The 23,286-nt window shown below is 42.7% G+C and overlaps 1 protein-coding gene across 3 annotated transcripts in view; it reads left to right on the forward strand.

The window, feature by feature from the left end:
- MBNL2 (muscleblind like splicing regulator 2) overlaps positions 1-23,286 on the forward strand; it is a 194,493-nt gene that overhangs the window by 103,488 nt on the left and 67,719 nt on the right. Inside the window, exon 3 of one of the 3 annotated variants that reach the window (XM_023740312.1) lies at positions 11,933-12,022. The exons of the other annotated variants lie outside the window; for them this stretch is intronic. Coding sequence (XP_023596080.1) covers positions 11,933-12,022 — 90 coding nt within the window. The remainder of the gene's footprint in view (positions 1-11,932; positions 12,023-23,286) is intronic. 3 annotated transcript variants of the gene reach the window in all.

Below are 23,286 nucleotides of genomic sequence, written 5' to 3' on the forward strand. Positions count from 1 at the left end.
GCAAAGTTACAGAAGAGGCAGGAAAGCATAAGACCTTAGGTTTTCCCGGCTCCAGTTGGATCTAGGGTGCATGAAAAGGGAACAGCAGGGTGAGACTGGAAGGGAAGCTTGCTGTCTGACAATGTGGGGCCTCTTGGTTTCAGATAAAGACATCTGGCCATGATTCCAGAAGGAATGGGGTTACAAAAGGGTTCTGAGGTAGAGGGTGACACACTCACGGCTGTAATTGAAGATGTTTATTCGTGGCTATAAATACCATCTATATTCCAATGCCTTCCAAATTTGTATCTCCAGACCCCATCTCCCTCCTGAACTCCAGATTTGTGTATCCAACTGCCTTCTTGACACCTCTACTTTAATGTCTTACAGTCATCTCCGCTCAATACACCCAAACTCAACTCCTGCTATTTCCCCAAAACCTGTTCTAACCATCCCTTCTGAATCTCAGGTAATGACAGCTCCATCATGTCTGTTGCTTAGGCCTAAAACCTTAACGTCATTCTTGACTCATCTCTTTCACAGCTCACATCCACTGTGTCAAGAAATGCTGTTGGCACTACCTTCAGAATGTGCCCAGGATCCCATAACTTCTCACCACCTCCATGGACACCACCCTGGTCTAAGTTGCCGTCATCCCTACCTGGATGGCTGACATAGCCTAACTGGTCTCCCTGTGCCCTCTTGCCATATTGTCTATTCTCAGCACAGCAGCCAGAGTGAAGCTTTTAAAATGTCAGTCAGATCATATCACCCCTTTGCTCAAAACCCTATTTATTTCAAAGAAGAAAACAAAGTCCCTACAATGGCTTATAAGCCCTATATAATCAAGCCCCCTGTAACTTCTTGAACTTCCATTCCAATTCTGCCCTTGGATCAGGTGCCCAAGTACACTGGCCTCCTGGTCTTTCTCAGACATGCCAGGTAGGCTGGCTCCTTGGGGGCATTTACACTGGCTATTCCCTACACCTGGAGTATGCTTCTAGCAGGTACAGACATGACTAACTCTCCACCTCCTTCAAGTCTTTGCTCAAAAATTACCTTCTGATGAAGGGTTACTCAGACTAATGAATTAAAAATGAGAACCCAACCCCCTACCAACACCACCATCTTATCTCACTCTGTTTTTGCATAGCACTCAGCACATTCTGGAGCCCTGGTTGCTCAGTGGTTAAGAGCTATGGCTGCTAACCAAAAGGTCAGCAGTTCGAATCTACCAGCCGCTCCTTGGAAAGCCTATGGGGCAGTTCTACTTTGTCCTGTAGAGTCACTAGGAGTCAAAATCGACTCTATGGCAACAGGTTTACAGGTAGCACATTCTACTGTATAACTTAACTATTTATTATATTTATTGTTTAGAGCCTGTCTCCCCTAACTAGAAGCTAAGCTCCATCAGGACAGGGATATTTGTGAGTTGTGTTACTGATATATCTCATGTTCCTAGAACATCACCTGGCACACAGTACACATGCAGCAAATGTCTGTTGAATGAATGAAGGGCAGAGTTCTCCTGCAGGGGAGATGGATGAGGGGTTCTGCTGTCAGTATTGAGGCCCATCTAATGATCTTCCTTGAGCTGACCTTGAGGTAGGAATGAAAAGCAAGAGGTGATGCAGGCGAAGATTAGATGCATACCCAGGCCTGGATGACGCGATTAGTAAGACTTGGGGATTTGTGATCAATGATGCACCAGTCACAGGCTCAACCCTGCTTGGGCCTGTAAGAGTCACTCTGTTCCGTGACCAGGGACCGTCCACCCTGCCCTGCCCAGCTGTCCTTATCGATCACAGAGGCAAGCAGGTGCAATTGGCTAGATAAAAATGAACAAAATACTAGTCCTGTGAAGACAGCTCAAAGCTGCATATCCTCCTAATGGATCCCACAAAGTCAGACTATAGATGTGTCCAGAACAGGCAGGTGGTTCCTGTCGGGGTCATCTAAAGGGGGTAGAGAGTTCCCCATTCCTCCACCCTCCTGTCCCATTTCCCATTCCTTCATAAGCCTGCCCTCATCTGAGGCTTTTGGTCTTTTCAATAAGCAAAGCATAGCTCATTATCATTAGTCAGAACAAACCCAGGAGCCAACTGTGGAACAGACCATCAATTGCTCATATACAAGTTCAAGCTGAAAGTGAAGAAAATTAGAACAAGTCCACAAGAGCCAAAGTACAACCTTGAATTTAGAGACCATCTCAAGAATAGAATTGAAGTGTTGAACACTAATGACTGTAGACCAGACAAGTTGTGGAATGACATCAAGTATATCATACATGAAGAAAACAAGAGATCATTAAAAAGACAGGAAAGAAAAGACCAAACTGTATGTCAGAGGAGACTCTGAAACTTGCTCTTGAACATCAAGGAGCTAAAGCGCAGGGAAGAAATGATGAAGTAAAAGAGTTAAATAGAAGATTTCAAAAGACAGCTCGAGAAGACAAAATAAAGTATTATAATGAAATGTGCAAAGACCTGGAGGTAGAAAACCAAAAGGGAGGACACGCTCAGCATTTCTCAAGCTGAAAGAATTGAAGAAAAAAATTTAAGCCTCGAGTTGCAATATTGAAGGATTCTACGGGGAAAATATTAGACAACACAGGAAGCATTAAAAGAAGAGAAAAGGAATACAGAGTCACTACACCAAAATGACTGCTCAACATTCAACCATTTCAGGAGGTAGCATATGATCAGGAACCGATGGTACTGCAGGAAGAAGTCCAAGCTGCACTGAAGGCATTGGCAAAAAACAAGGCTCCAGGAATTGACGGAATACCAATTGAGATGTTTCAACAAACAGATGCAGCACTGAACGTGCTCACTCGTCTATGCCAAGAAATTTGGAAGACAGCTACCTGGCCAACTGACTGGAAGAGATCCATATTTATACCTATTCCCAAAAAGGTTGATCCAACTGAATGCAGAAATTATCAAAAAATATCATTAATATTACATGCAAGTAAAGTTTTGCTGAAGATCATTCAAAAGCTACTGCAGCAGTATATCGACAGGGAACTGCCAGAAATTCAAGCCAAATTCAGAAGAGGACGTAGAATGAGGAATATCATTGCTGATGACAAATGGATCCTGGCTGAAAGCAGAGAATACCAGAAAGATGTTTACCTGTGTTTTATTGACTATGCAAAAACATTCAACTATGTGGATCATAACAAATTATGGATAACATTGCGAAGAATAGGAAATCCAGAACACTTAATTGTGCTCATGAGGAACCTGTACATAGATCAAGAGGCAGTCGTTTGAACAGAACAAGGGGATACTGCGTGGTTTAAAGTCAGGAAAGGTGTGTGTCAGGGTTGTATCCTTTCACCATACTTATTCAATCTGTATGCTGAGCAAATAATCCGAGAAGGTGGACTATATAAAGAAGAACGGGGCATCAGGACTGGAGGAAGACTCATTAACAACCCGCAATATGCAGATAACACAATCTTGCTTGCTGAGAGTGAAGAGGACTTGAAGCACTTACTGATGAAGATCAAAGACCACAGCCTTCAGTATGGATTAAACCACAACATAAAGAAAACAAAAATCCTCACAACTGGACCAAGAAGCAACATCATGATTAATGGAGAAAAGATTGAAAGATTGTCAAGGATTTTGATTTTGCTTGGATCTACAATCAATGCTCATGGAAGCAGCAGTCAAGAAATCAAAACGATGTATTTCATTGAGCAAATCTGCTACAAAGGACCTCTTTAAAGTGTTGAAAAGCAAAGATGTCACCTTGAAGACTACAGTGCGCCTGACCCAAGCCATGGTGTTTTCAATCACCTCGTGCAAAAGCTGGACGATGAATAAGGAAGACCAAAGAAGAATTGATGCCTTTGAATTGTGGTGTTGGAGAAGAATATTGAATATACCATGGATTTCCAAAAGAATGAACAGATCTGTCTTGGAAGAAGTACAACCAGAATACTCCTTAGAAGCAAGGATGGCAAGACTGCATCTCTCATACTTTGGACATGTGATCAGGAGGGGTCAATTCCTGGAAAAGTACATCATGCTTGGTAAAGTAGAGGGCCGCCAAAAAAAGGAAGACCCTCAGCAAGATGGACTCACAGTGTCTGCAACAATGGCCTCGAGCATAATAACGATTGTGAGGATGGCACAGGACTGGGCAGTGTTTTGTTCTGTTGTACGTAGGGTTGCTCTGAGTCGGAACTGACTGGATGGCACCTAACAGCAACAACAACAGAAATATGCCTAAGACATACGTGCATCATTGTTAAACTGTAGTTTTATATATGTATGATCCATTCGTCTGCCTGAAATCCAAGTCCCTCATTTCCAGATTTTGAAAGCTTGTGATGTCCTTGAGCAGGGTATTCGCTGAGGCTGTTAGTATTGCCTCCTTCTGCCCTAATAGATGGAGATGTGCTGAGAGTGACCTACTTTGGTTGTTCCCGTCAATTATTAGCTCAATTTACTAAAATTCAACCATATTTATAAAATATTCCCAGTCACTTTAATTGGATTTGTAAAACTGTATGATTTATGAAACATTACATGGATCCTGCTGGCTGTATTAGTCTTGAATAATACTGATTACCATGGTTTGTTCCCTTCTACTTCCATGTATATGCATTACGGATCTGTGTGTCTAGAGTTTCTCAAAGAAGGAACAAGGTACTTTTCATCCTTGTATCTACACGGGCCCAGTACAGTGCCAGGCATATGGTAGGAATCTATCTTTTATATTCATGTAGTGTGATGGTTTTGAAGCCAGATGGAACAGATTCAAATCTTATATCTTCTCCTTATTAGCTGTGTAACACTGAGAAAGTTACTTAACCTCTCTGTGGCTCAGTTTACACATTTGTAAAATGAGGTTAATAGTAACACTTACCCCAGAGGCTTGTTGTGAACACTAATGAGATCCCTTTAAAGCACTTAGCACTGTACTTGGCATTTCATAAACATTCAATAAATGTCATTTTTGTCATTATATGAACATGTGAAAGAAGCATATAGTGATTAAAAGTAGTGGCTCAAAAGTCACGCTGCCTAGGTTCAAATCCCGATTCTACTTCTTGCTACTTGTGTGCCCTAGGACAAAACTGATAACCTCCCAAGGCCTCAGTTCTACCATCTAAAAAATGGAGATATTAATGGTATCTCCCTAATAGTTTGTCTGGGATAATGCATGGGAAACAGCACAGTGCCTGGCACATACATAATAATAAGTAAATATTCAGTAATAATAATAAATCAAACTAGTTGCCATCAAGTTGATTCAACTCGTGACAATCTGATATGTGTCACAATAGAACTGTGCTCTATAGGGTTTTCAGTGGCTGTGACCTTTAGGAAGTAGAGTGTCAGTCCCTTCTTCTGAGGCACCCCTGGGTGGCTTCAAACTGCCAACCATTAGTAGCCAATAATTGCTGGACAAATTGACACATTTTCTTTGACTTCCCTCCTGCTTGACTGAATGAGTTTCCCTCCCCTTTCATGCAGTTTTAGTATCAGGGACAATTTTTATCAAGTCATTCTCTGTAATCAGAATATAAAAATGTATCTCAACATTTCTCTTTGAAAATGGATCTTCAGGGACCCAGGAGGGCTTTATGCATTACTAATGAGTTCTTTAGTGAAACATTTTGTCTGTTAGTAAAATAAATCTCCCCTCATAGATCTTCCATATGAAAAATCGGGTAACGTTTAAGCTGACTAGTTTCTTGTAGAAAATGATTGTGCTTCTTAAGGATTTGGGAGTCGTAGTTTATTCTTGATTGGCGCCACCTTAGTTCACACAAAAAATTAAAACACACATTCCCAGAACCAAATCTTAGTGTTGGAAGTTTCCATAGTGAGTGTTCTTTTGGTGCAGTCTCCAATCTCACGAAAAAATAGCTTTTCTAGAAGTCCTTATAGGGACCATCCAGCGTCCCCTCCCTAAGGCTCCTTACCATACAAGCCCATCCGTTCTGTATGTGAGTGTGTTTTTTTAATTGAGTAGAATTCACATAACATAGCATTAACCATTTAAAGAGAACAATTTAGTAGCAGTGGAGCAGTGTTTAAGAGCTTGGCTGCCAACCAAAAGGTCAGCAGTTCAAATCCACCAGCCGCTCCTTGGAAACCTATAGGGTAGTTCTACTCTGTCCTATACAGTTACTATGAGTCGGAATCAACTCGACGGCAGTGGATTTGGCTTTGGTAGTACGTTCAGAATGTTGTACAGCCATCACCTTTATCTACTTGCAAAGCATTTTCATCACCCCAAAAGGAGATCCTGTATTCGTTAAGCTATTACCCCTGTGCCTCACTTCCCCAAGCCCCTGGCAACGACTAATCTGAATTTTATCTCTATGGATTTACCTATTCCGGATATTTCATATAAATGGAATTATGTAATATGTAACCTTTTACATCTAGTTTCTTTCACTTAGCATAATATATTCAAGGTTCATCCATAATGTTCCCTTATGTGGCCTTATTATATGTATATACACGTACATACTTATATCTTTATCTATCTAAATATATACACATAGCACAATTCGTTTATCCTTTCATCTTTTGGTGGACATTTGGGTTGTTTTCATCTTTTGGCTATTGGGAATAGTGCTGTTATGAACACGCATGTACATGTATTTGAGTACCGGCTTTCAGTTATTTTGAGGTCTATACCTAGGAGTGGAATTCATGGGTCATATAGGAATTCTACGTTTAGCTTTTGGAGGACCCGGCAAACTGGCACAGCGTCGAACCATTTTACGTTCCCACCGGCAATGTGCAAGTGTCCCAATGTCTGCACATCCTTACTAATCCTTGTTATTTTCTTTTTTTCTGATCATAGCCATCCTAGTGGGTGTAAAGTGGTATCTCATTGTGGTTTTGATCTGCGTTTCCCTGATGACTAGTGATGTTGAGCGTCTTTTCGTGAGCTTTTGGTCATTTGTATATCTTCTTTGGAGAAAAGTCTATTCAAGTCCTTTGCCCATTTTTAAACTGAGTTATGTTTTTATTGTTGAGTTATAAGCGTTGTGTACGTATTCTGAATACTAGACCCTTATCTCGTATATGATTTGTAAATATTCCGTCCCATTCTGGACCATTTTGTTTTACATAAATCTTTCATATATTGGGAGCCCTGGTGGCAGTGTGAGAGCTTGGCTGCTAACCAAAAGATCAGCAGTTTGAATCCACCAGCGGCTCCTTGGAAACCCTATAGGGCAGTTCTCCTCTGTCCTGTAGGGTCACTGTGAGACGGAATCGACGTGATGGCAACAGCTTTGTTTGGTTTTTTTTTTTTTTTTTTTTTTGGTTCTTATGTTAAGTGAAAACTCTGTTCCCCCCATAACTTCCCTCACTGACTCTGAGGGACAGTGGAGAGAGCACATTTTTCAGAAAGGGAGGACCAGAATCGGGCCTGGCTGAGGTTAAAACATGACCTTGGGAAGGACTGTGTAACCTCTCTGAGCCTCATTTTCCTTAGCTTTTAATTAGGCTAACCTATTACAGCAGTGTTGGGAAGCTGTAGTAAGATAATGTGTGTGAAGAATGATTTTTAAGGTGAGATATGAATATTCCATTGGATTGTGAGTTTCGTAAAGACAGCTTTGCATCGTGGCAAGAGTTGTGCACCAAGACCAGTCTGGGGGCTTTGACGCCTAGCTCTGCCACTTACAGCTGTACAAACTTGGGAAGTTATTTCTCCTCTCTGTGCCTCTGTTTTACCATCTATAAAATGGGGATATTAACAGTACCACCTACAAGGGCTTTTAGTGAAGATGGTTTGCTCTCAGCTACTAACCAAAAGGTTAATGGTTTGAACTCACTCAGCGACACCTCAGAAGAAAGGTCTGTGATCTGCTTCCGTAAAGATTACAACCAAGAAAACCCTGTGGAGCTTGGGTCTGCTCTGTAACACCTGGGCTCGTCTTGAGTCGGAAACGGCTCAACAACAGCGAGGTTTTTTTTTTTCTTATTCTTTTGGTTTACCATACCATACCTGTTGTGGTAGAGTCAATTCCTACTCATAGCAACACTATAGGACAGAGCAGAACTGCCCCATAAGGTTTCCAAGGAGCAGCGGCTGGATTTGAACTGCCTACTTTTGGTTAGCAGCCGAGCTCTTAACCACTGAGCCACTAGGGCTCCTTTTTTGGTTTAGTGAAGGTTAAATGAGTGTGATCTATGAAAAGCACTTAGAAACAGCCTGGCACGTGATAATTACGTAAGTCTTGGCTATTTTTATTGAGGGTAGGACCATTATCTTCACATCTTGCGTACAGTCGTATCCCTGCTCCTGACATTAAGCAGATGTCCCATAAATGTCTGCTGAATGAATGAAGGAATGGATGCATATTGGCTCTGCCCTCAGGAAACAGATATGAGAAGCCCCACACCTCTTCCATGTGACCCTCTGCTCTGCTCACTCACCCCCCGCCCCACCCAGTGCATAAATGCCCGTGCAAGGCGCAGCAGGCCCCACACCTACACCTTCCCCGCCTATCTTTTCTGAACAAAGTGCAGCTTTGCAGCGCTATACTTCGGTCCTTTGGGGCAGCCCCAAGCCACGAAGTAATCCAAACCAGCCTGAGAGGAATGTTCTTTTCTTATGCTGCTCAAATGAATGCTCTCTTAAAAGGATGCTTCTATTTTCCCTTCTTCTTCCCGTGTATCATAACCCTGTTACTCTTTCACAGCCTTCTTCCTCCTTATCCCCCTTCTTCTTCTTGCCTGTTATGGATTGAATTGTGTCCCTCAAAAATTTGTGTGTCAACTTCGCTAGGCTATGACTCCCAGTATTGTATGATTGTCCACCATTTTGTCATCTGATGGGGTTTTCCTATGTGTTGTAAATCTTACCTCTAAGATGGTAATGAGGCAGGATTAGAGGAAGTCATTTTAATGAGTCAAGACTCAATCTACAAGATGAGCTTGTGTCTTAATCTCTTTTAAGATATGAAAGAGAGACGCAAGCAAAGAGACACGGGGACCTCATATCACCAAGAAACAAGAGCTAGGAGAATAGCACGTCCTTTGGACCCAGGGTCCCTGTGTTGAGAAGCTCCTCAACTGGGGAAGATTGATGACAAGGACCTTCCCCCAGAGCCTACACAGAGAGAAAGCCTTTCCCTAGAACTGGTGTCCTGAAAAGACTCCTAGCCTCCTAGACTGTGACAGAATAAAATTTCTCTTTGTCAAAGCCATCCACTTGTGGTATGTCTGTTATAGCAGCACTAGATGACTAAGACAATGCCCTTCTCCATCTCCCATCTACCTCCTCTTCTACCTTCTCCTGGAAGCCTTCCTAGCTAATACCCATCAAGCAAGACACCCTGGCTTTGTCCACAAGCACATTTTTGTAATTGGGTATGATATGCAAAATATTTAAAAACAAGTACCTCCCAGCTGGGCAGCAACCAATCAGAAAGCACCAGAGCTGGGCCTTGTAGCCCCCTGCTGTGTCAGGTTTAACTCTTCGCTTGCTGGGATCTGGGAGATGGTGGGGGCCCCGGGGGAGGGCTGGAGTGGCTAGAGAAATGGAGAAAACACTGGACAGACTCGACACAGTGGCTCTTTTCTAACTGGGGCAGAAGTACTTTCTGCTTTTTAATAAATGCACAGCTGTGCAGATGCACACTCACCAAATGTCAGCCCGTTCATCAGCCTTTTAGGATGATTCGCTGTCTGTATCTGAATTCCAGGAAGCCCTCCCTGGGGGTGGGTGATTCGCCATACAGCATTTCAAATCAGAATGGAAAAGACTACAGTAAGTAGGTCTTATGCCTTTGGATAGATTCCACATTTAAGAAAAGAAAAAAAATGACCAAGGACTGCAATAGCTGGAGACTGATCATATTAAAACTAGCAGCCAAGGATGAAACCCTGAAACTACCACCTGGAATAATCTTTAAACCTTCAACCAAAAATATTCTCTGAAGCCTTCTTAAAACCAAGCAATAGTTTAACTTATACTGCAGAATGCCTGCCTTGAGCATTATGCTCTTTTAAGAGCTATCCATAGAGGATCAAATTGACAACAGCGACTCTCTAGAGATGAGATAGGAAACTTAGAGGGCAGTAAAAAAGAGAAAACCATTACCCTCAAGTCGATTGCTATGTGTTGTAGAGCTGCCCCACAGGGTTTCCAAGGAGCTGATGGTGGATTCGAACTGTCAATCTTTTGGTTAGCAGTGGAGCTCTGAACCACTTACCCACCAGAGCTGCTGGGGAGCCGTAAGTTTATGTTGATGGGAGAGGAACAGTTTGACAAGGAGGGTGAGAACGGTTGCACAACGCGAAAAATGTAATCAGAGTCACAGAATCGTACATGGAGAAATTGTTACACCGGTGGATGTTCTTCTGTGTCTATTTTCAACCACAAAAAATAAAATGCAAGAATAAAACAGCAGCCCATATTTACTGAGCATTTGCTCTGTGCCAGGCCCCCCTTATGACCCTGTTCAGGAATGTAACCCTCAGCGTGGTGGTGAAGACGAAATGGGAGAATGAAGGGCAAGGTTCCCACAGTGACGCCGGCTAGTTGTAATTCTCCAAGGTGCCTTCCATACTCGTCCTCTCTTCCACCCACCCACCTGGATCTTGGCTTCAATGTCGAATGTTCTTCCTCTGGGAGTCATTCTGACCCCCTTACCAGGAGAGAACGCCCTGATGTGTGTTCAGCCAGCGCCCTGCAGGCCCCCTGTCACAGCAGTGATCCCATTGTGCTCTAATGCTCTGTTTGCTGTCACGGGGCGTGGCGCATAGAAAGGGTTGGAGAAGGAAGGAACCCGATCATTGGATAACTTGCTCTGAGTGGCTTCTGTGTGACGATCCCTGTCCTGCGGGCTTTGAGAGAAGTGCAGGAAGCTGACTGGAAAGACCAGCCCTCCCCCAGCAGGAAAAATACTAATGCTGTGATATTAATATTTCATGGAGCTTCTTTCTGTTTGATCCATAACGCTGCCCACATTTGTGAACACGGCGTTAGAAAACCTAGACACTATGCATCAAACAGCCACTAGGTGGTTTTCCGTTATTCTGATGACAGTCTCCGGTCCACACTAAACCCAAGTACCTCTGTGACTCAGAGGACAGTGATGTTCTAGTTAAATCGAATATTCTTCAAGTCAAGCATCTGGTGCTGGAAGTTTCCTTGAATCTCAGGAGAGCAGAGGGGCTATTTTTGGCCTTCCTGATTTCTTTTAATGGGCACATTATCATACAAAGTTAACAGGATGGATAATCCTTACCAAGAAAACTGGGTTTAGCCTCTTCATCAAACTGACCAACAGCTTTCCCCAGTCACAACATCAGTACTGCAAGAAATTGAAACTGCCCAGGCAACCAATATTCATTTTTTTAAAAAAGGCTCAACTGTGCTTGGAAACGGCAAGCTACAAACAGTTGCCACTTTGCCTCTCCTGCTCGTTTACTAATTTCTATGTTTTGCGTTTAAAATGGTCACAAAATTAGGTCTTAATGGCACACAGCAGTAGTGCTTGACATGATAGGGAAGCTGCATTAGCATAATAATAAATTAAGAAATGAATCGTAAATCTGCTCAGAAAGCACCTTCAATAGCCCGGAGGTGTTCTCAGCCCTCCCTGGATGAGCAGCTGCCATAAATGCAAATCTAGAGAGGTTAGGCTCAGAAGCATTTGCTGCTCCCTCCAAGAAAGGCAAAAGTACCAGAACTTCTGGAGATCTCAGGGTCTCATTCCTCTGAGCCAAGTGAGGCTGCTGAATGGATCCATTAATGCTCATTTGTATCATTTTTCTGGTAAGAAACTGCCAACGAAATCCTAGTCCCCAATATGACTTAGGCTACGCACCTACACAGCTTGGTTTACCTTTCTTTATCCTCCCTGAAACTCAGAGTTGTGAAGTTATTTGTGGTAGGTAACATTGGAGGGGTTGGATGGTCTATCAGCATTTTCAATTTTCCTTACTTTGTCCATCAGGCCACACCTGCAAATCTTCCTGTATCTTCCTACGTATGCCATGCCATTGAAGCAACAGAGAAAAGGGAACGTGCCCCAAAAGAGAAGACTGTAAATATTCCATTTTTAACTGTCTTTAATAAGTATAATATTTTATGCTATTTACACCCCCCCCCCCAAACATGTCTGTTGTTGTTAGATGCCATTAAGTTGATTCCAACTCATAGCAACCCTGTGTACAACAGAATAAAACACTGCCCGGTCCTTTGCCATCCTCACAATTGTCGCTCTGTTTGAGCCCCTTGTTGCAGTTACTGTGTCTATCTCGTTGAAGGTCTTCCTCTTTTTCGATGACCCTCTGCCTTGCCAAGCATGATGTCCTTCTCCAGGGACTGGTCCCTGCTGATAATATGTCCAAAGTATATGAGACAAAGTCTTGCCGTCCTCACTTCCCAGGAGGACTCTGGCTGTACTTCTTCCGAGACAGACTTGTTTGTTCTTTTGACAGTCCATGGTATATTCAATATTGTTCCCCAACACCGTGGTTCAAAGACATCAGTGCTTCTTCAGTCTTCCTTATTCATTGTTCAGCTTTCGCATGCATATGAGGCAATTGAAAATACCAGGGCTTGTGCCAGGCACATCTTAGTCCTCAGACTGACATCTTTGCTTTTTAACACTTCAAGGAGGTCATTTGCAGCAGAGTTGCCCAATGCAGTACATTGTTTAATTTCCTGATTGCTACTTCCATGGGCATTGATTGTGGATCCAAGTAAAATGAAATCTTTGACAACGTCAACCTTTTCTCTGTTTATCATGATGTTGCTTATTGGCCCAGGGGTGAAGACTTCTTTGTTTTCTTTCTGTTGAGGTGTAATCCATACAGAAGGCTGTGGTCATTGATCTTCATCAGGAAGTGTTTCAAGTCCCCTTCCCTTTCCGTAAGCAACATTGTTTGGTCATCAGCCTATCGCAGGTTGTTAATGAGTCTCCCTCCAATCTTGATGCCCTCTTCTTCTTCATGTAGTCCAGCTTCTTGAGTTATTTGCTCAGCCTACAGAGTGAATGAGTATGGTGAAAGGATCCAACCCTGACCCACAACTTTCCTGACTTTAAACCATGCAGTATCCCCTTGTTGTGTTGGATCGGCTGCCTCTTGGTCTATGTATAGGTTCCTCATGAGCACAATGAAGCGTTCTGGAATTCCCATTCTTCCCAGTGTTATTCCACACAGTCAAATGCCTTTGCATAGTCAATAAAACACAGGTAAACATCTTTCTGGTATCCTCTGCTTTCCGCCAAGATCCATCTGACATCAGTGATGATATCCCCCATTCCACATCCTCTTCTGAATCTAGCTTGAATTTCTGGCAGTTCTCTGTTGATAATACTGCTGCAACCACTTTTGAATGATCTTCAGCAAAATTTTACTTTGGTTCTTGATCATATGCTACCTCCTGAAGTGATTGAACATAGACCAATTCTTTTTGGTACAGTGATTCTGTATTCCTTCTGTCTTCTTTTGATGTTTCCTGCATTGTTCAATATTTTGCCCGTAGAATCCTTCAATATTGCAACTGGAGACTTGAATTTTTCTTCAGTTCTTTCAGCTTGAGAAATGCTAAGCATGTTTTTCCCTTTGGTTTTCTACCTCCAGGTCTTTGCACATTTCATTATAATACTTTACGTTGTCTCCTTGAGCTGCTCTTTGAAATCTTCCGGTCAGCTCTTTTATGTGATTGTTTCTTCCATTCACTTTAGCTACTCGACATTCAAAAGCAAGTTTTAGAGTCTCTTCTGACATCCGTTTTGGTCTTTTCTTTCTTTCCTGTCTTTTTAATGACCTTTTGCTGTCTTCATGTATGATGTCCTTGATGTCATCCCACAACTCGTCTGGTCTCTGATCATTAGTGTTCAATGCACCAAATCTATTCTTGAGATGGCCTCAAATTCAGGTAGGATATGCACAGGGTCATACTTTGGCTCTCGTGAACTTGTTTTAATTTTCTTCAGCTTCAAATTGAACTTGCATAGGAGCAATTGATGGTCTTTTCCACGCTCGGTCCCTGGCCTTGTTCTGACTGATGATAATGAGCTTCTCCATCATCTCTTTTCACAAATGTAGTCGACTTTATTCCTGTGTATTCCATCCAGTGAGGACCTCCTGTATAGTCACCATTTATGTTGTTGAAAAAAAGTATTTACAGTGAATAAGTCGTTGGTATTGCAAAATTCTATCATGTGATCTCTGGCATTGCTTCTATCACCAGGACCACGCTTTCCAACTACTGATGTTTCTTGTTTCCAACTTTGGTATTCCAGTCACCAGTAATTATCAATGCATCTTAATTGCATGCTTGATCAATTTCAGACTGCAGAAGTTGGTAAAAAATCTTCAGTTTCTTCCCCTTTGTCATTAGTGACAAACCAAAAAATGTATATTCACTCTAAAAGATGAATTGTAATACAAATTGAACTAAGTTGCTAATAGAAACTAATTTGTAACAGGAAGTGCTTGTTACAAATTTGTGCCTAATATCAATGATGTGGACCATTGTTCATTTTGATGGAAGTTCTGTTATCATTTGCTTGTAGCAGTTCCCAGAATCTACACTACTTTTCTTCTAATACTGATGCCCGCCGTGGTTGTATTTTGTTTGCTATATTATATAGTTGGAACTAATTACACAAAGAGATTATTGGTTCAATAAGTTTATTTAAATTCAAAAAAAGCCTAAAAGCCTAATCTGTCACTTGCCTTAGAGATGAACTATTTAAGTCCCATAATTAATGTTATAAATTAAGCCCTGATGTAAATAACCATTTTCTTCCCCTATACTTTACTTGCCCATATCCTCCCATGGAATGTACTGAAGAAGAACGAGGAGGCTGAGGCCAAATGTTAAACTCAGCGTTTATCTATGACTTTACTTAGACTCATGGAAATGAAGAACCAATATAAATCAGGTCATCTACTCAAATCAAAGCCTTTATTTATTCTCACTTTCAAAAACCTTGAGAGATCTGGAAACTGTAGGGAGAGTGAAGCTATGAACATCTGATACATCCAATCAGCTTAGTCACATTACAAAATATCTACTAATCGACTTACCTGTCAGACGGCAAAATCAGTGCTGTGTTTGACTGAATTTTTCACTTTCAAACTGTGTACACTGTAGGTATGTAATAAATCCTCTGAGGCTTAATAGATTTTAACTTAACTTGCCAATTCTGCTTATGCGTCTCTTGCCCGTCACGTATGTTTCTCTCAGTTCTCAGGACATATCTGGACCATTGCCAACATATATATGTTCCTGGTGTTTTTACTGTAACTGTTGGTTTATGTGGGTTTTCCCTTTTTCTAGACTAGAAACATTCAAGGAAGAAATAGATGTGGAATAGACAATATATAGCAATGTACATTTTTTTCCAGGTAATCTTTGCTGTCTCCTGGACTCTCACAACTGTTTCCAGGCATTGAAATATGGCAATGTGATAACCCCTATTTGACCGACGAGAAAATTGAGGTGTAGACTATCATAAAAAATTTGCAAACATTTTTATAGCCTATTATAAAAGGACAAAAATTGGTGTACATATTGAAATCAGCGATCACTGGTGGTTACCAGGGATAGGTCTGGGGTGGGGGAAATGCCTCTCTAGATTGTAGACGCTTGCTATTTCTGGTGATGGGGATACAGCACAAATGTGGATGAAGGGTGCACAGCTTGACCAAAGGCAATGATGTCACTAAGAAATGTGCAAGAAGAAAAGAACGTTTTTGGTAAATGCTGTGACATGCCACTGTGCAAGGACAACTAAAAAAACAGGAGTGTGCGTAAGTCGGTACAGATGTGTGTAAGTGTACGCATCCAGATATAGTTATACACACAATAGAGCACATAGGGGCATGCACACACACACACACACACACACACAGTGTTTACATAAACATTTTGGGATAAAACCCCAGCCAGAATTCCAGGATTTCCCCACTATTCCAGAAGCTCCTTCAAACTCCAGGTTAATCGTGCCACGTTGATCAAGCCCTGGTAAGTTTCAGCCAGAGCAATATCAAAGAAAAACAGATCTGAGGCTGTTTGGAAGAGAGACATCTCCAGAGTTGGCACTGACTGTGGGAATAAGAATAGCAAAGGGTTAAAGAGATTGGTAGACAGGCTAGAAGAAGCGTGTTGTTGTTGGGTGCCGAAGAGTCTATTCTGGCTCATAGCAACCCCGTGTGAGGGTAGACCTGTCCCATGTGAGGGTAGAACTGCCCCATGGAGTTTTCTTTTTTCATAGGTAATCTTTATGGGAGTAGTTCACCACATCTTTCTCCCACAGAGCCACTGTGTGGGTTTGAACCACCAGTCTTCTGATTAGCAGCTGAGTGCTTAACCATCGCTCCACCAGGGCTCAGAAAGAAGCATAGTGGTAGACAAAATGAGTAAGTAGGCGGAGGTTGTTTTTAATACTATGCATTTTTATCTACCAGTTGCCATCAAGTCGAACCCAACTCATGGCGACCCCATGTGTGTCAGAGTCTAACTGTGCTCCATAGGGTTTCCAATGGCTGACTTTTCAGAAGTAGACGACCAGGCCTTACTTCTGAGGCACCTCTGGGCGGAATCAATCCTCCAGGCTTTCAGTTAGCAGCCAGGTATGTGAGTCCCAGCCAGTGCAGCTGCCATCTGTCCGTTGGCACAGGCTGTGTTTATATGATGCTGAATAGTTTTCACAGAGTTCCAGACTAAGATGGACTAGGAAGAAAGGCCTGGTGATCTACTTCCGAAAATCAGCCAGTGAAACCCTGTGGACCACAATCATCAGATCCCCAGCTGATCACAGGGATGGCACAGGACTGAACGCGTTTCCTTCCATTGTGCATGGAAAAACCGAAACCAAACTTGTTGCCATCCAGTCAATTCCAACTCATAGTGACCCTATAGGACAGAGTAGAACTGCCCCATAGAGTTTCCAAGGAGCTCCTGGTGGATTTGAACTGCCGACCTTTTGATTAATGGCCATAGCTTTTACCCACTACGCCACCAAGTTTTCTGCCACTGTGCATAGGGTCACCGTAATTTGGGGATCCACTTGAGAGCAGCTAGCAACAACAACATTTTTATCTACTGTGCAAACCAGGGGCTTTGGTGGCGTAGTGGTTAAGAGCTTGGCTGCTAACCATAAAGGTCAGCAGTTCAAATCCACCAGGCGCTCCTTGGAAACCCTATGGGGCAGTTCTGCTCTGTCCTGTAGGGTCACTATGAGTCAGAATAGACTTGACAGCAACGAGTTTGGATGCAGACAAGGTATTAATAACAATAATACAACTTACAGAGTGTAAACACTGTATAAGCATTAGCTCTTTCAATCCTCACCGAAAGCCCACGTGGTAGGAATTATTTTCTCCACCTTCCAGATGTGGCACAGCTGGAGGCGGAGTGAAAGTGAGTAACTTGCCCAGTGTGCCATGGCAAGAAGCGCAGAGCTGGGTTTTGAGCCCAAGTAGTCTGGCTCCAGAGACTGTTCCTTAACCTTCAGTTTGAACTGCTTCTCCAGGAGAGGTTTAAGACAGAGCAGGCTTCCAGAATGCCACCGCAGAGCAAAAGTCTCTGTCATGACATCAGGATCTAGGGAGCAGGTCGCAGGCATGTGGAACGCAGGGAATCTGAGAGGCCCTCCCGTGCCTTTTCCGTGCCAGTTTGGAGGGCCAGACTGGGCGGCTTGACTCACTGTGTCCCCGCTGCCCTCTGTCATTAGCATCACCACTGAGCCCTCCACAGCTGAGCCTGGGGCTTCACAGCACTGTTAGGTCCTGAAAGCAGTGAGTAGCCAAGCTAGAACCTCTTACTGGCAGAATTCAGTATGTCAGGGAGCGACCCTGGGCCTCCACTGAACTGCTCTCCCCTGCTGAAGCCCACGCAAAGACACGGTCCAAACTGTTTCCGGGTAATACATAACAGCAAGGAGCCCGGGTGGCACAGATGGTAAGCGTTCAGCTGCTAACTGAAAGATGAGCAGATCGAACCCAACCAGCGACTCCGAAGGAAAAAAGATGTGGCAGTCTGCTCCCATAAAGACTACAGCCTAGAAAACCTTATGGGGCAGTTCTACTCTGTCATGTGGGTCAATACGAGTCAGAATCAACTCGATGGCACCTAACGACAACACTACGTACAGTGGAGACCTATTAACTGTTTCCATTGCTTTTCCCATGGAAAACTAATGGGATACAGTTGTCTGTTCACTATTCCTGTTGGGCAAAAACTCCTATTGTCAATTCCTTCCACAATTTCCTAACTAATTTCTGTTTTCTTTTTTGCTTCCAGATCATAATTTGACTTTTTCAATTAGGAGCATAGTAGAAAAAAATTCTAAAAATTACTTGTTTTAAAATAAGCGATTAGAAAATCACATTTCCCAATATCCTTTTTTTCCTTCTCACATCGACCTGATTCTAAACTCTTTTCTTAGCCAAAGCTGCATTTATTCTATCCCACGCCGTGTGATTTAATGGCCATGTAATTCTCATAGCTCTGATCTGTTGTTCTGCCAAGTACGTATCATAGCTATTCAACATCTTCTTCATCCTGTTGAGAATCAACACAAGTACTGTGTATTTGAATCTTCCGTGGTCGCTTATTCTAATAGATTTAATTCAGCTTGAAATTCTGACTTGATTCTAACCTCCTCCCTAATCTAAATATTTCTGGAGTGGAGATGATTTTTGTTGGGAAACTGTGCACATCCTGTATGGACTCTGTCACAATTGTTACTGTTTTTCAACAGGCGGTCTCTAAACAACGCAAACTATAATAAAATTAGAAATGTGAAATCTAATAATCAGGGCACGACTTACATGCAGCGTAAAGCACAAATCTGATCTCATTATTCTCCTGCTTAAAAACTTTCAAAGGCAATGAATCCGTACCCCTTAACTTGGCTTTCAGAGTTCTTTGCTCTCCAGCTTCTGCCTACTGCTTCCTATTTTATGTCTTATCATTCGCCCCCTCCTACCCGCACCCCGTTCTGTGCCTTTATACACTGCCTGCGATTCCCCAGAGGGGACATTCTCCTAGCACATTGTGTTCCTCTGAATGCTCTTGTTCCTCCCCGCCCCCCCAAGCACACACAGACACAGACACACACACACACACACAGACACACACACCCCTTGGCCATCACTCACTCCCTCTTCCAGTTCCTTTGCATCTCAGTTTAAAGGTCTCAGTTTAAATGTCACTTCTTCAGAAGGGCCTTCACCAGCCCACCCAGTCTCTAGCCCAACCCCCTTCCACTGTTCTCTCTCATTTTTCTTTAGAACACATATCACAATTTGTACTTACGTATTTATTTGTGTCATTATTTGTTTAATAAGAAGCCTTGATGATGGAATGGTCAAGCACCAGGCAGCTAAGAGGAGGTTGGCTCTGCGGGAGAGGAGACCTGGCGATCTGCTCTCATAAACATCACATGAGGTTGCATTTGCTTCATACCTGTTTTCACCACTGGACTGTAAGCTTCCTGAACGGAGGCACCGTATCTGGGGTTTGTTCACCTGTGTATAGTAGCACTTAGCACGGTGCCTGGCCCGTAGAAGAATCTCCATAAATTTCTGTTGAATGAATGAATGAGTAAAACCCTAGCCTGGAAGTGTTTGCCAACAACAGTGCGAGTTTGATCCAGAAACTGCCTGCTGCTTCCCCACCTGGTGTGCCCACCCTTGAGGCGAGCTAAGCCCCTGAGGCTACGTGACCAGGGAAGGCAGCCTCCCATTTGTCGATGGTGTAGGCCCATCTGATCAGCCTTAGCCTGAGCTGCACTTTGCCTTGGGACTATGGGCATAAGCTGTACAGTCCCTTTCCATAAAGGTTGGACCTACTTCCCTGACCTCTCCAGTAACTGTTAAGAACTAAAAAAGAGGAGAAATTAAACAAAAACAAAAACAAAAAATCCTACCAGCCATGAGGAAGATTTGTTCAAGATATTTTTGTCTTCATTTCTTGGACTAAAATCAGGAGACTCAATTTTGACACTTGCATTTTGTTTAAGGTTGGTATACAAAGATGTTTTACATTTCTGCACCGGGCCTTCTCCCATTCGGTTATGACAGCTTCCTTTGATAATCAGCAGTTTTTGTGCAATGGTGCGTATCCTAACAAATCTCATGCCTTCACAAAAACTTCCTTACAAATTGTTTACTGTGTCAAATTGCTCATTATATTTTGCCAGCAGCTTTGCCTTGAGGATTTTAGAATCCTATAGGATCCTTTACAAAACTTCTACTACCGAGAGCCTCCCCGTGTTTTGATTAGTTTGCTTCATATACCCATGATGCAATAGGCTTCAAAATAGTAATACTACACTGAACTGTGCTTCGGCCGTAAATATGACTACCGGCAGAAATGTCCTGTGGAGTTGAAAATAACGTGAAATATAAACTACTTGAATAAATCAAATTAAGTACCTTTTCTCGTGTTTTGAAGTGAAAATCGATGCTCTACAAGACCCAAAGAGCTAATCAAAATGCTACTAAGTCTGTGATCCTGCACTTTGTAAATAAAATATTATATACAAGTGTTTTTTTCTTTTTTGGTTGATAATAATAACAACATTTATTGAGTGCTTCTTACTATGTGCCAGGCATTTTTCTAAACCTTGTACATGTATTAATTCATTGAATCCCACAGCAACCATAAGAGGAGATATAATCATGATTTTCATTGTTCAGATGAAAACAGCAGAATCACACACACAAAAATTAAGTAAAAAAAAAAAAAAACTCACGCAGCTAGAAAAGGCAGAGCCAGGTTATGAGCCCAGTCAGTTGGCCCCCAGACCCACCACTGATCTATATACCCCTACCAAGGGGAAAAAAAAAAAACAGTTGCCATCAAGTCGACTCTAACTCATAGTGACCCCATGTGTGTTAGAGTAGTACTGAGCTCTGTAGGGTTTTCAACGGCTGATTTTCAGAAGTAGACCACCAGCCCTTTCTTACGAGGTGCCTCTGGATGGACTTGAACCTCCAACCTTTCAGTTAGCAGCTGAACCTTTTGCACCACCCAGGGGCTCCTACCAGTGTAAACCTGTTGCTGTTGAGTCGATTCCAACTCATAGCAACCCTATAGAACAGAGTAGAACTGCCCCATAGGGTTTCCAAGGAGAAGCTGGTGGATATTTTTCCAGTCCCAAATTCTCATATATATTGTATTTTAAGTCTTGTTATGCAACCTACTCTTTTATGAAGGATAATGCTAGATTTTCATCCACCCTGAATTTTAACTATTGCTAATAAATAACTTGGTACAGTGATGTAATTGAGTTATTTTGAAATCCAGCTCTGCCACTAACCAGTTATATGACCTCGGGAAAGTTTCTTAACCTTTATGAGCTCATTTGCTATTTTGTGAAGTAGGGATCATTACTGCTGTTGAAGAAGAAAATGAGATAACCGTACTTAAATTGCTGGCACATAAGTGATCAATAATGATCAATAAGAATCCCCTACTCCATGTTTAAGTAAGGACACTAGGAAATTACATTAACTCTCATGAAGAAGAAAGTTCTACTGAGGGATTACTAACTTGATGTTGTAAATTGCATTCTATTAGCCTGAAACACTGTCTATAGTTCCCTAAGAGTCCAAGTTGTATCAAGAATAACAGCATTTATGTGGCTAATTGCCTCCATAAACAACTACCCTTTTTGCCATGAGACCAGAAGAAACGGATGGTGCCAGGCTACCATTACTGAACATTTTGATTAAAGATTCTATAGAATTGTATGAGACCACTGTTATTAGAACTCAAGAAAATGTTTAAACACAGAAGAAAACATTCTTTGATAATTACGAGGGTGGGGAGGGGTGGGGAGGGAGGGAGAGAGGAATTCACTAACTAGATAGTAGACAAGAATTGTCTTAGGTGAAGGGAAGGACAACACACAATTCAGGGGAAGACAGCACGACTGAACTAAACCAAAAGCTAGGAAGTTTCCTGAACACAGCAAAACACTTCAAGGGACAGAGTAGCAAGGGCTGGGGTCTGGGGACCATGGTTTCCAGGGACATCCAGGTCAACTGGCATATCAAAGTTTATTAAGAAAATGTTCTGCATCCCACCTGGGTGAGTGGTGTCTGGGGTCTTAAAAGCTAGCAAGTGGCCCTCTAAGATGCATCAATTGTTCCCAACCCACCTGGAGCGAAGGAGAATGAAGAATGCCAAAGACACAAGGAAAATTTTAGCACAAGAGACAGAAAGGGCCACATAAACCAGAGACTTCATCAGCCTGAGACCAGAAGAACTAGATGGTGCCTGGCTACCTCCAATGACCGCCCTGACGGGCAACACAACAGAGAGTCCCTGATGGAACAGGAGAAAAGTGGGGTGCAGAACTCAACTTCTAGTAAAAAGACCAGACTAAATCACCTCCCACCATAGATGACTGGATCGTGTTTGGGCACGTGACTTAAAGGCAGCCAATCCAGAGCGTGGTCAGAGACCCATGTCCCGGGAGTTGGTCCAATCTGATTGCTTTCTTGGATTTTGATATTAGCAAACTGAGAGATGGAGGCCATTATCAAGGGAGGGCAGAAAGGGAAGTAAATAAGAGATGCCCGAAGCAAATTGTTAGGGCTGGAGGAAACTTGGGAAGCCACAAAACCATGAGCAACATGAAGGTGGAATAAAAACAGGTCAGAGTTACAGAGAGATGCAGATGGAGAGAGAAAGAGTCAAATTCCTAGACTGTTTGGATTTAGATTATTTTCCAGTTGTGGTTCCAGTTTACTTGGATCTTGACAATACCAAACCAGTTGCCATTGCGTCAACTCCGGCTCACGGCGACCCCATGCGTGTCAGAGTAGAACTGTGCTCTACAGGGTTTTCAATGGCTGATTTTTTTGGAAGTAGATCACCAGGCCTTTCTTCTGAGGCACCTCGCGGCGGACTTGAACTACAAACTTTCAGTTAACAGTGAGCATGTTAACAGTTTGCTAGGGACTCCAGATCTTTAGAATCGACTTTCCAGTACTCGCCCTAAGATCTATATTCTCACGCAGGAAGCTGAATGAAACAGCCACAATATGAACTTGGGACTGTGGAGAAATGCTGACATTGGCCATGGGACCCCACAGTGTTAAAGACGTTTATTAGCAGAAAATGAGGAGCTCTTTCTTCTGATGTCCCCAGGACCATGTGTATGTCTCTCTGCAGAGGAGACATGTGCTAATGCAGCTAACAGTAGGACCTCAGGACAGCGGCCTTCAGCTGGTCAGCGCAGACCACCAGTGCTGAGCCTGGGACCCACGTGCGCCCCTCTTCATGGTGGTGGGGAAGAGTCACACTCTGGGAAAAGAAGCCTGAGCCGCG

This window comes from Trichechus manatus, unplaced genomic scaffold (assembly GCF_000243295.1).
Source record: "Trichechus manatus latirostris isolate Lorelei unplaced genomic scaffold, TriManLat1.0 scaffold00153, whole genome shotgun sequence".
In the NCBI taxonomy this organism is placed as follows: domain Eukaryota; kingdom Metazoa; phylum Chordata; class Mammalia; order Sirenia; family Trichechidae; genus Trichechus; species Trichechus manatus.